Source organism: Cupressus sempervirens, chromosome 4 (genome assembly GCF_028749045.1).
Source record: "Cupressus sempervirens isolate cs-2001-9-10 chromosome 4, ASM2874904v1, whole genome shotgun sequence".
NCBI lineage: Eukaryota > Viridiplantae > Streptophyta > Pinopsida > Cupressales > Cupressaceae > Cupressus > Cupressus sempervirens.
Window position 1 is genome coordinate 679,912,847 of NC_143121.1, and position 13,302 is coordinate 679,926,148.

The window sequence follows — 13,302 nt, forward strand, 5'->3', positions numbered from 1 at the left end:
TTTCTGTTGATTCTCAACTGTTTCATTATTAAAATATATTTACAGCTTATTACAATCTGTGATTTGAGAGATTACACTCTTTTAAAGATTGCAGAATTGATTATTTAATTATAATATCCATTGGCATAATGATTTATGGATCCATACTATGACTACTTGGCTATCACTTGCCATGAACAAAATGAGAATCAAATTTATAGTATCAAACAAGGTATCAACGTAAGTAATAAACATACAAACATATTTTGAATATTTGAAATGGTTGGGTCAACATATACCATGTTATGTAAAGAGTTCGTTAATATTCAAACATTACCCAAATTGGCTTGTATTTCATTTGTTGAAGTCTGTGATTCAGAATGAACACGTTGAATTTAGAGACAAGGAATCGGGTAACTTCAACGGCAATCACAGAGATTGACTCAATGGGCAAAGATAGTATCTCTATTTGAAGCATACACCTATAACCAAGGATTTTGGCAAGTACCAAGAAGCATAGGAAATTTGATCCATGATAGTCGACTTCAGAAAAACAAGACCGGTAGAAGGGCGCCTCATTTTGTGGAAGAGAAAGACATATTGCAGAGACGGGAGTTCAGAAACATAGCACATCGGCTTTCCATTGTTGATAGTGCAAATATTATCGCAGTTATGAAATCTGTTCACACACACCACAACATAGAAAAGAAAGAAGGTCCGGAATTGATAAAGGAAGCCGATCTTCTAAAAGGTAGTCGAGTGAAAGAAAGAATGGAGATATATCTGTCCACCTCCCTCATGACTTCCATTTAAAGAGCACACCGTGACTTCTTGGCTTCTGTAACATAAAAGATTATAATTGATTTATCATGCCAAGTGTTAATTGGTTAAAAGCAAGGAATATTAAAAAGGAAAGAATAGAGTTGTAAGATTATAATTCAAATACTATTATAATTCGAATGTTATTATATTTTGAATATTATTATTATATATATACTTGCATACGTTCATGTAAGTATATCAATGGGGTGTCATCATTATATTAAATTATTATAATATAATGGTGTCATTTTATTTTTATTTTTATATGCACGTATATAAATATTTATTATAATAATATGATGAAAGATCAATTAAAATCCCTTGAGGTATGTTTTATGTCTTAACTCAATTATTTTATATTTCTCAAATTATTTATTTAAATAGCTCATGTGGGTCCCACAAATGTATTTTATTTTTAAGTCACTAGGTCCTCAACCCTATTTGCCCAGTGATGGTGATGCTCCTATGCCTAATTCTTTTTTGATAATGCTTCCACCCCTTCGACATGCTTCCTGCAAAGAAATTCTCCACAATTAAATCATATTATCATAACAAGTTATTTAATCATAAATAATCATAATGGCTAACCGCCTATTCAATTCCACGAATTCGTGATAAATAATTATAACGACTATCTTACCATTTCGCAGGATTATAACAAATTTAACTATCAACTAACATCATGGAACCTCAACGGCTATATTTTAAATTAGGTCAAAACTTGGGATGTAACAAAATCCAACCACAATCCAGAAGAATACCTCTTTCTTAGCCGGTTCATGTTCTTGAACGTTTTTCATAATGTTCGCTCGCAAATCACAATTGCTATCAAGTTGATCGATTTCAAATAATTTTCAAATATCACAAGTGCTTGTAAGAGTGTATAGTGACAAATCAACTTACTACACCCTATTTTATCCTTGCACAGTACTAGTCGTTACACCACTCAATAGTAAAACAATACTTTTCTATCAATTAACACTATTAGTTGTTACACCTTTTTACTTCACTAGTTAAAGAGCAAGCCTTCATTGTTGTCACCTCAACATCACATATGACCTCAAAAATTCATCACACTTTATTCAAAACATCATATTACATCTCATTATGCAGATTTAAATGACCCCTCATACCTTTGGGGGATCAATGGAAGGTTTTCTTTTAAGTGCTCCCACTAAGCAAAATATTGACCTAGTTTGATGATGAATCAACCATACCTGAGAATGATGGCTCATTCTACATTGACTTTGCCTCTTATTTGGTGACTCCTTTCTTCATCCATGTCTTCTTCATTTCATTTTTGACTTCCTCCACATTAACAATTTGTTTCCCTTTCTTATCATCTGATTGGTTGCCTGACCTACAGTCTCAGGCAAGATGACCAATCTTATCAATGAAAACATGCCATACCGGTTAACTTCCACAGTCTAATATTTCCTCTATGTGTTCTCATCTTGCAGTTCACAACCAAATGTCCATAATTTCCACAAATTGAGCATGTGAAATTGAATTGTTTCTCTCTTCTATAAATGTTCACCGGTTTGACTGGTGGCCTAGGAGTATTTGCTTTAGACCTGCAATATTCATCTTTATGGCCAAAGTTATTGCAAGCATAACAATGACCATCAAATACCTCCACTTGACCTACTCGCAATACTGGATCTAATCCATATGCAGCATGACCATACTTTTCGCAATTGTAGCTATTAAGACTTGCCCAGAAATAAAGTTAAACAGCAACAAAGAAGAGAATAAACAATGTACAAAAGACTCAAGACATTTGTCCTGGGAAAACCTCCAACTAGAGGGAAAAACCTAGCCACACCACCAAAATATATATTTTATTGATAAAGAAATGTTCAAGTACAAAGCTTTCACTTAATTGCAGCACAACACACTAAGCAATCACATAAATAGATTGAAATGAGACTTCATATTACACACAAAGGTCGCTTCAAACACAACACTTCATATTTCCATATGCATGCCTCTTCACATGACACATGTTACTAAAAATACTATCTCAAATATTTTTATAAGTGTCTTCTTCGGCTGAAGATGACCATAACTGTCACAACCATCGTAATTCTATTTCATAAAAGCAGAGATAAAGATCCCTATCACAGCTCCAATCTTCAACACTCCCTCTTACAAAGAGATCTTTAGTAAGGCAGGCACTCATAGCTATAACCAAAGATGTTAATAATATTTTTTCCATCATATAGATATTATCTCAACATAACATAATTCACTATAGTTACTTTATAAGAACATAAAATTAAAGTCATGACTTCCACCATGCCTACTCACAGAGGGTGGTCCAAGGGCTTTCCCTCTTAGCAAATATGAAATTTGCTAAATTGATCAATCATGAACTCTCTCAACATGACAAAAACAAAAAACAAGTAACTTATTAAAATTCAAAAATTATGGAATCGCTCAACATGATAGGCTTGTCAGGATCACAGTCAGCTTACATCACGGACTCTCTCAACATGATGTTGTCATGGAATCTCTCAACATGACAGGCTTACAAAGATCACAATCAGCTTACATCACGGACTCTCTCAACATAATGTTGTCATGGAATCTCTCAACATGACAGGCTTGCAAGGATCGGCTTGCAAGGATCGCAGCCAACTTACATCATGGACTCTCTCAACATGATGTTGTCATGGAATCTCTCAACATGACATCCAACTGCAATCACAGAATCTCTCGATGTGAAAAATCATGGACTCTCTACATGATGTTCACTATGATTTCCCTCATAAGAGAAAGAGTTATCATAGCTGTCCTTACAACTTTATTAATTTTACATGAATAAGAGTTCATAATCAACAAGGAAAATCACAGCTAGGACTCTTTCCCAACATGAGTCTCTACAATACCTAACTTGTCACAGCGAAAAATTCATTAACAGCATATATAAGAATCACAAAGATTTTCTCTCAACGGAGACTCCCTCTCAACAAGGACAACTTTTGATCACCACAATAAGATAGTTAATTTAACTTCCCTCTGAAGCTGAACATCTCCCATTGAATCGTCAAAGAAACATCCTCATCTAATTGCTTCTTGTTGCACCCTACAACCAAGAGAGATAAAATCAACCTATCATAAATATCAATGTCAAAAGTATATTATTTCCAGTTGTAAAAAATTCATCAACTATACAAAACTAGAATACTTATCCTATGTTGGTGCCAAGCCAAAAGCCATTCAACAACCGTTGTAGCAATCTTGCTACAAACATCGACATCGAACTTCTCTTTTTTCTAATCAGATAGCTTCTTGTAACTCTTGCTCATAAATATGAATGGTGTCGAGAATGGGATAATCGTTGTTGATTGAATTGTGTATGCAAATGCACCAATGAAGATGCAGAGACTCTAGAAACACCTAACGTGAAGATGCAGAGACTCTATAGTATGCATCTCTTTAGCAATGAGAAACTAACCACAATAAGTTTCTTGCTTGCTAGTGTACAAACTACTCCCAAGTACCCATGCACCACAATAAGTTGTAGATTGTTGTTTAACTTGTCGTCTATAAGTTGCAACTCAATATATGTCAACAAACTCTAAACATTCCTCTCATAATCTTGTCCTAGCAGCTACAAGCTATGGCTGACCAATCACAAAGATGCTCGTTCAATGACCTTGTTGAGAATTAACATTGATACAAAACTACTAATACATAAAATACATATATAGCTCGATTTACACATCAAATACTAACAAAAAACAATTCCTCAAACTTTCTCTTATACAGTAAATGAAACTTATAATCTAGGCATGATAGAGTCAAAGGTTTAAACACATTGAACTAAAAAAGATCTTCGATTATTCTCATAAATGTACCCCATAAGAGTAGCATCCAAACAGAAACGTCAAACCACAAGGGGAATTCGCCAATTTGAGCTTAAAGGGAGATGTCATAAATTTCCGATTCAATCTTCACTGCTCAATTATATTTCCAAGCTTCTTTAATGCTACAATGTTTATGGCTTATCCATAGATGAAAAAACTTGTTAAATGAACCAAGGAATCCTTGCTTCAACTCATTCATTTAGCATCGCAAATCCACTGAGCGAAGAAAAAATCTTGAAAACCCTTCTAGTTCAAATTGAATTTTATCTCTAATTTTATATTTCAATGGCTTCTATACAAACTATCCAGTAAAACTTCAATCCCAAATCCTTATTTGTCATCTATAATTCACTCAAAAACAAAACATTTTAAAGCATATGCATAGAAAACATTGATGAAAATGGATTAGAATAAAAGCATCGTCCGAACTTATCCATATTCGCTCTCCTTCTTGGAGTTCTCGAATGTCTTCAATTTCTCTCCAAATGTAGACAACTTTTTGGCTGCTCTTAGTTACAGTAGAAACCTCGGAATCAAGGCCAAAAAAAGTTCAAAATGAAGTATAATTCTAGATCAAATTTGATTTGTTGTAAAAAAATGAGCATATAAAAGAAAGTTCTCCAAAGCCTTCAACACCAAGCCAAAAAGAATAGACTCGATGGCGGAGAAGATAAATGAATATCAACAACTGAAGAGACATTCCATCACTTTAATGAACATCAGTTACAAAAATGCAAGATTATAATCAACAGTGAATGGTCACCATCATAAATGACATAGCCAGCAAGGATCAAAACACATGCATAATGCTTAATCTATGATCCATAACTGGCCATTATAAGTTGATGCCAAGTCAGCATCTGACTTGAACCGGAAAGAGAAGAAACCCAAGGTGTAAGAAAAATTGATTGTCCCGCGTAGTGAGAGAAACCCTCATGCAAAACAAGAAGCCTTTCCTCAGCTCAAATCACAGCAACGGAAATGTCAGAAACAACCAAAATCCCACAGTGGCCATCGTCATCCATAAAAATGTGGAGAGGGCACTCAATAAGCCTGACAAAATATGCAGATTTTTAAACAGGAAAACATGCGATTTTTCAAAGGCATTTTCGCTTATCTACAAAAATATAACACATTTATCACCCATGAAGAAAAACCTGGCAGGCAACTGCATATGCTGCCATTGTTGTTGTTTCTGGAATCTAACATTCATTGGCTTTCACATGACGTATACATCCTTGTAAAACAATGTGCATGAAGAATGAATATGCCTGTTTCATGCAATGATTGTGATGCATCTGCTTTGCTCCCTCTTTGTGCTCATACTCAACTCAACAATGTGTCTGGCAGAAAGCATTTTTCATTCTGACTACAAACTTGATCTCAAAGTTACAAATGTGTTCTTTTTACTGGTCAACCATGATTCTTTGCAGCAGAAGTGAATCATCATCTTTTGTGGAGATATGGGCATTGATAATTGAAGAGCTCAATGACACATGAAAAAGAATACACCATGTTAAGAGGTAAAAATAATACGGTGCTTATTTAGGAGCACAAAGAAAATACATCGACTTTTGGAATGAATGAATCATCCAATAATGAACAATAAAGATATAGACAGGAACCCTCAAATATTGTTATCTAACTAGGCTCTGATAGTTAAGATTTGCCCAAAAATAAAGATAAACAACAATAAAGAAAAGAAGAAACAATGTACAAAAGACTCGAGACATATATCCTGGGAAAACCCTCCAACTAGAGGGAAAAAAATATATCTTTTATTGGTAAAGAAATGTTCAAGTACAAAGCTTTCACTTAATTGTGTTACAATACACTAAGAAATCACATAAATGATTGTAATGAGACTCTTCATATTACACGCAAACGTCTCTTAAAGTTCCAAATACAAGACTTCAAATTTCCAAATATACAAAACTTCATATTTCCATTCACATGACACATTATACTAAATATCATCTCAAATATTATTACAAGTGTCTTCTTCAGTTGGAGATGGCCATAAGGGTCATAATTCTATTTCATAAAATCAGAGATAAAGATCTTTATCGCCGCTACAATCTTCAACAGTAGCAATGTCCATTAAATGCATGAGATCCAGTGATTACCAATCTTCTGCTACAAATATTTACAGTATGACCAATCTTTCCACAATTGAAATAGATAGGTTTATATGTTTCTTACCAGTATTTCTTGTCTGTACCTTTAGGTCTTGTTTTGTCTCTTTGGATTTTGATGATTCTCCATCTTCAAATGTGCTTTGTGCAGTGTATCCAAGACCAGTTGTGGCTCTATATTTCCTCTAACGATTTAGTGGTTCAGTGAGCTTTTGCGAGCTCTCATTTAGCTTCTTTAATCTTTTGTTGGGTTTCTTCTCAGTTCTCAGCTCATTCCTCAATTTTTTATTTTCTTCTCTCAGTCTTTCATTCTCATTTACCACTTGCAGATTTTCTTCAACAGCATCCTGGTAATGTCATTTCCTGTCTTGCTTTATTAAGCTCTTTGTCTTTTGCTTTCAGTGCATCCTGTGCAACTTCCTTGGTATCTTCAGCATATTTCTTTGCATCCTCAGCAGCTCTCTTTCCTTCAAGGTTTTCACACACACTAATAGCCTGACTTTCAAGTTCCTTTTTCAATTTCATGATATCCTTGGTCACCTTCTCATTATCATTCATCAAATATGTGATTGCCTCTTCTGATTCTTCGTATCCACTGAATTCTGACAATTGCTCAATGACCTCCTAACTTTCACTCAATTCCTTCCTCTTTTCAAGTGAACTCTTCGGTTTATCCTTCAGCTCTCTAAATACCTTGTTGGCATCTTCAAGTTATTTTTCATACTTGTATCTCTCCATGTTGCCTTTTAGAGATTTTTTCCTCAAGCGATTAAGGTTCTCTCAAAGGATCAAATCTCTGATACGAATTGTTGGTATTTAGGATACTAAGAGGGGTGGGGGGGGGGGGGGGGTGAATCAGTGCTAACAAGTAGCCTACTTATTCAACCAATATTCCAGTTATCCTTAACAGCAACTTCCAAAACATAAAACAAATAGCTGATACAATGCAATAAAAGTAAAGAAGATCAAACATTCCAAATATCACACATAACACATGATTTTTGTATGTGGAAACCCTAGACTAGAGGGAGAAAGCTACACTAGAGATGGCACCCACAAGCCCTTTACTACAGTAAACAGGTTTGCCCTATTAGGAGTGATCATGTACATTGTTAGGGGTACAATAAATATGTTAGGATCTACCTTGCTAGAGGATTTAAAACACCTTCTGAGTGTCCACCTTGTTAAAGGATTTATACAACTAGACCAGCTAAGGTCCACCCACTTAAGGGATTTCCCCTGCTGTAACTATTAGGAAGCAACAAGTTAATTGATTTCGATGTAGCACTCCTTACCTGTCAAATCCAACCTATTCACTACTCTTTAACTCTATCATTCATTCAATCTCTACACTCTGTTTTGATCTCAACCCTAGCACATCATAATACCTTGACCGAATTCATTTGACAACATCACAAATCTCTTCTACAATATTAAGAACATGTTCTACTGAGCGGGTTCAGACATTGATGTTACGGTGTATCATAAGATGTCACAGACTCACCCCTCACAGCATTGTCTTAGCTGAGTTTGGAGCTCATCCTCTAAAACTTGCAGCCATTTTTGACTTGATTTGGTTCCTTCATCGGCTTCGTGGTTTTATGGAGGGGGGTGTTGACCGGCACAGATACTCTCATCTTGCATATTATTCTTCTGTTGAGATTATGAGATCTGACACCTCTACTAGGTCTCGTTGTTGGTACGCCCAAGCCACCTCTTTGTTGGGTTCGATTAGTATTGAGATAGATTGTCTTCCTCCTTACCTATTTTCTCTTGATGCTCCTACTCATCTTCTCCCCTCATGTCAGGAGTTGAACGAGCATGTCAGACAGGATATCTATAGACAGTACATTATCACTACCTGGAGTAATCCCCCGGGAGGTTTGCAACCTTACCCAGCCCTCTATGCAGAGCATTTTCTTGAGATTCAGGATGGTATTATTGTTTGCCCTGCTTATCTGTATCGGCACTGGAATCATGCCTTGTGGTTTTCTTTAGGCTCTTTCAGAGTTGGTTCTCACCGTCTCAAGGCTCGGACCGATCACCATATGGATCGGGCTGATAGGATATGTTAGTTGTGTACTTTGGCAGAGGTTGAGACTGAGATCCACTTCATTTTTCGATGTCCTCTTTATTATGAGATCAGAGGGAGATTTTATTGTCTTTTCAAAGATTGTTCTTCTCTTTCGATGTTCTTCAATTATATGGATCAGTGGTGTCTTGCACTATATCTTGAGGAGGCCACCCACCTTCGTGAGGTTACTCTGCAATCTTCTATACCTCAGGGGCGTACCTCAGACCAGCTCATTACTACCTTTTTCTCTCCCTTGTCTCCTCCACAAGGTTTGAAAAGGCCTTCCAGTACTTCTCATTCCAGATCGGTTAGACACTGCACCAGTCTCTCTAGGTAGCGATAGTCCTACAGTGGTTCTACACGGCATTCTAAGACTAAAGATCATTCACAGGTTTACCCCTCTATTACTGATTTCTTTGTGACAAGGAAGGACCCTTAGTCCTTACCTTGTCTTCTCTCTTGTTTTGTTTCCTGCTTTTGTTTCTTCTTAGTCACCGTTTGGTGCTTCTACTTTGGCCGGCTCTTCTGTTTGTATGCTCAGTCTCATAAACCTTGTTGGTTTCTCATGGACATTAATATTATTATCTTATCTACGGCAACATCACTTTTGCCTCTTAGTTGACACAATTCATTCAAATTTCACTCTTGGCGCTCACTCACCATATTCATTTCACATATCTCGATGGCATAATACATTTTCCTTGACCGCATCAATCTGTGTTAGGAACTTTACATGTATTTTCTCCAAAAAAAAGTCAAAACGTGTTTGACCAATTCCAAACTTCTTTTGGAATCTTCCTCGCCTATAAATTTTAATCGCCAACTACCACCTCAATATATCATCATTTATTGTCACGTCACCAATCATTAATTTAAGATCGGTAATCCAAGAACATAAACTATTCATCTTCTACCTTTATATGCTTTTGCGATCCTCACTCGCCCCCCATCGTTTTGAGTTGTGATCCTAAACAATCTATTCGAATCATATACATGGTGTACCTATGATTGCACCACTTGATACCACTTGATTCTCATGGCACAGCAATCACTACCACAATAACCTTGTGTTGTACATCTTCTTGTCCACCGGTCACTGGATTTAGTAGTTTTCTCTTTAGCCGATTAGGGACACTACTTACTGATCATCTATTTAACTTACCAGTCACTGCAATCACTTGCTATGACTGGGTTGCGATCAATGACAACCAAATATACCACTGCACCTGGCCACTTCACTAATCTGATCACCGCTCATCATATTGCCAACAATCTCCTCATTACAATGCCAACAAAAAGGCGGTTGGTCTGCTTCTCGACATGAAAGCTTATGGTCCCAACCATAATGGCCCTAAGATTATAGCTATGACTCCGCCACTAGGATGGGGTGCCCTTGTCTTCTTGCTTGTACTAGAGTAGCAAGATGGTTGGGAGACCCGAGTAGCTTGATAAGGATGAGTAATGGGTGGTCCCACAACATGACGATCCTCTGTCTTTGCCTCTTGTAATTGTTGTTTGTATTTAATTTGATTGGATTGTCTTAATGTTCTCAGCTTTTTTTTATTTTGCTTTTGAAACCATCCATACCAACTAACCACTTCTAAAATTCATTTTATGAAAACATTTTAAAATAATTTTTAAAACTGCCTAATATACTTTCCTAAAAGAATTCCAATGGGAAAAAAGAAAAATTGAAGTTACAAAGGCATGTGCATACACATACTTTTGCATTTGCATGGATTTTACTATCAAAAAGTGAGCTTTTTGTTCCAAGCAGAATGGGTTAATTTACATCACCAACTAATGACCAAAACATTAAAAAATACAAATGAAGTATAGGCATAACTACATTAACCCAAAGAAGCTAACATAACATGCCATTTTTTGAAGTATAGGCGTAACTACATTAACCCAAAGAAGCTAACATAACATGCCATTTTTTGAGAAAGGTTGGTTTTTGAGAAAGTGTTGGTATTAAGTTTTTGTTCAGATCCGTAATTTATGGGTGACTCAGCCAGGCGTTAAGTCCCATAAGGCCAACTATTGTTTAGTTTAGATGCACTCCATTTTCTCATGCAATCCCACCAATCTCACCGTAATTGGTTCTTTTAAATGGTGGGTTTATCATTATATAAATCATGCACTAGTTGCATAATGTAATAAGAATTATGGAATGAGAGAGAAATTTTATTCTTGCTCAATATGTCTCTGTTTATTTTCCGTAAAAGCTGCTATGTTTTCCTCAATTTATATCGCAGATTTAGCTGCAGAAAGTCATGCCAACTTGGCCAATTAAAACAGTCCTGCCTCTTTAATGAATATTTTCTTGTATTTTGAAATAAAGATCTCCCGATATCAGGGGTTCGAATCTCACCGGTTCCACGGGGTTCGGGGAAGAAATGGGAAAGAGCTCCTGCTGTTGACCCAAATCCTTGTCGAATCTCAAGCTGTTAACAGCCACTCCACCTCTCTTAATGCCTTCTCTTTTGCATCTCCTTATCCCAAGTTTATTAATTCCCGTGCTCTGGACACCATAATTCCCATCTTTAGCTGTGGGAAACCAAATTGTTCTGTTTAAAACCAGCCGCACCATTACTATTGTTTGCACAAGCTTAATTTCCCCAGTTAAAATGTATTCTACTCCTTTCCAGGGCTTCTGTGACTAAATACTTGATCCTCAGCGATGAGGATTTGATGCTAACGTCTAAGGTCTCAAGAATTTCAGTAATTTGCGCGGACATGGTTTTATTGATGTGACAGTAGAAATTCTTCGAAATCTCTGTTTTATTGTTTACCGAACTAAGCTTCCGAAAGTGAAATTGCTGAATGCAAATTGAAGTCCATATAAGTAGCACGGTTTTTGTGCGCATGAGACAAACACGAGGCTTTCACAGACGTTGGCTACACTCTGCATGCTGTGGCGTGATATTGGACTTGGAATCTCAGTGGGTCACACCGATTGACACTATGACTGGTTTGTTGATCCGTGTCTTCGCAGCCAACTGAAAAGGGGAAAATGTCTGTCCCATGCGTATGAAATAATAATAAGGGGTGCATGCCCCCAAATTCCTTGCCTTCATGTTTTAATGGTTGACTAAGTAGCTTTTGTTAAAATATAATGTATTTAATTTAATAAATATAATAAATAATTATTAATAAAAAATATAATATTATAATGTTAAACTAAATTAAATTATAAAATATAATTAGTATATTATTAAATTATATAATTGCGATGATATATATTAATTAAAGCTTTAAAAGAATATATTAATAAATATTATAGTATCATGCTAAATTAAATTTAGATGACATTCTAAAGAACATTTATCATATCAAAGATATTTACCAACTAATTATATATAAGATATAAATAAAATTATATTAATTTTTTTTATAAAAGTTAAATTGATTAATTTTAATTATTAAATTGTTTGATATATTTTGTTTAAGCAGTAAATTCATCCAATTCAAGAAGCTCTTCTCAATAACTGAACTTTTTATGGTGGAAGGATTCCCCTCATCGCTCAGTTGTAAGGATTTGCATTGCATTGAGAATCCTTCCCAACAACGAGCAACGAAAGGATAGCAGTGACAAGCAACGACAATATTGATAGCAGTGAGTAGATCATCAGTGAAAGGATATCCGGAAACACTGCGGTTTATGGTGCATTGGAAGGGAAACACTACAGAAAGTTTCGGTACCCGGAACGATTCGACAGATCGCTTCTTGTCCCTTTTTTAGGCATCGCCTGTTTCGTTATTTTGCCCGGTGACAACGCAGACGCCATTCAACAGCACGGCATGGGTCTCATTTGCCTCCACACTACTCAACGCATGAGAATAGTGGGCGATAGATTATTGGTTTTCTGGTGAAAAATTTGGCTCGGTAATTGGTTTTCTGGAGTGTTTTTTGAAAAAATAAGGGCAGAAAAGACAGGGCACTAAGCAAGTAAGGGCACAGTGGGACCAGGACATCACACCGGAGCATCACAATGGGACCAGGCAGCAAACACAATACCGAACAGGGTCAAATTTCAGACAGGCTCGTTTCCAAAGGAAAAACAACGGCTGGGCCCAGCCCACAGCAAGATAGGGGTAGGCTTTTAAGCCAGGGGTTTCTAGGTGCACTTTCTGACTTTTTTTTTTTGTTTTATATATTTGCTCTTGTTAGTTTTGTTTTGTCCTTCTTTCCTTTGATCAATGGAAAAACAAATTGTGGATACACAAACAATGGAAAAACAAACGGTGGATATGCAAGCATTGGGAAAACAAACCATATCATTGGTAAAAAATGGTCAAGAAATTCTAGTGCACTTTGAAACTAACCATTTAGGTCAAGTCAAAATGGCATCACTCGACAAGACAGGGAAATATATTTGGGTCAACGTTAAACAGTTCAAGGGCATTTTAAAACGTA

General features: G+C 36.1%; 1 protein-coding gene across 2 annotated transcripts in view; it reads right to left on the reverse strand.

Annotated features, from left to right (window-relative positions):
- The window catches only part of LOC149563078 (pyruvate kinase isozyme G, chloroplastic-like), a 168,045-nt gene extending 156,190 nt beyond the window's left edge, over positions 1-11,855 (reverse strand). The window contains exon 1 of one of the 2 annotated variants that reach the window (XM_089826498.1): positions 11,257-11,855. In XM_089826498.1, coding sequence (XP_089682624.1) covers positions 11,257-11,475 — 219 coding nt within the window. In that variant the 5' untranslated portion in view covers positions 11,476-11,855. The remainder of the gene's footprint in view (positions 1-11,256) is intronic. The other variant, XM_089826497.1, reaches the window with a different exon arrangement.
- Between the last annotated feature and the right edge of the window lie 1,447 nt (positions 11,856-13,302).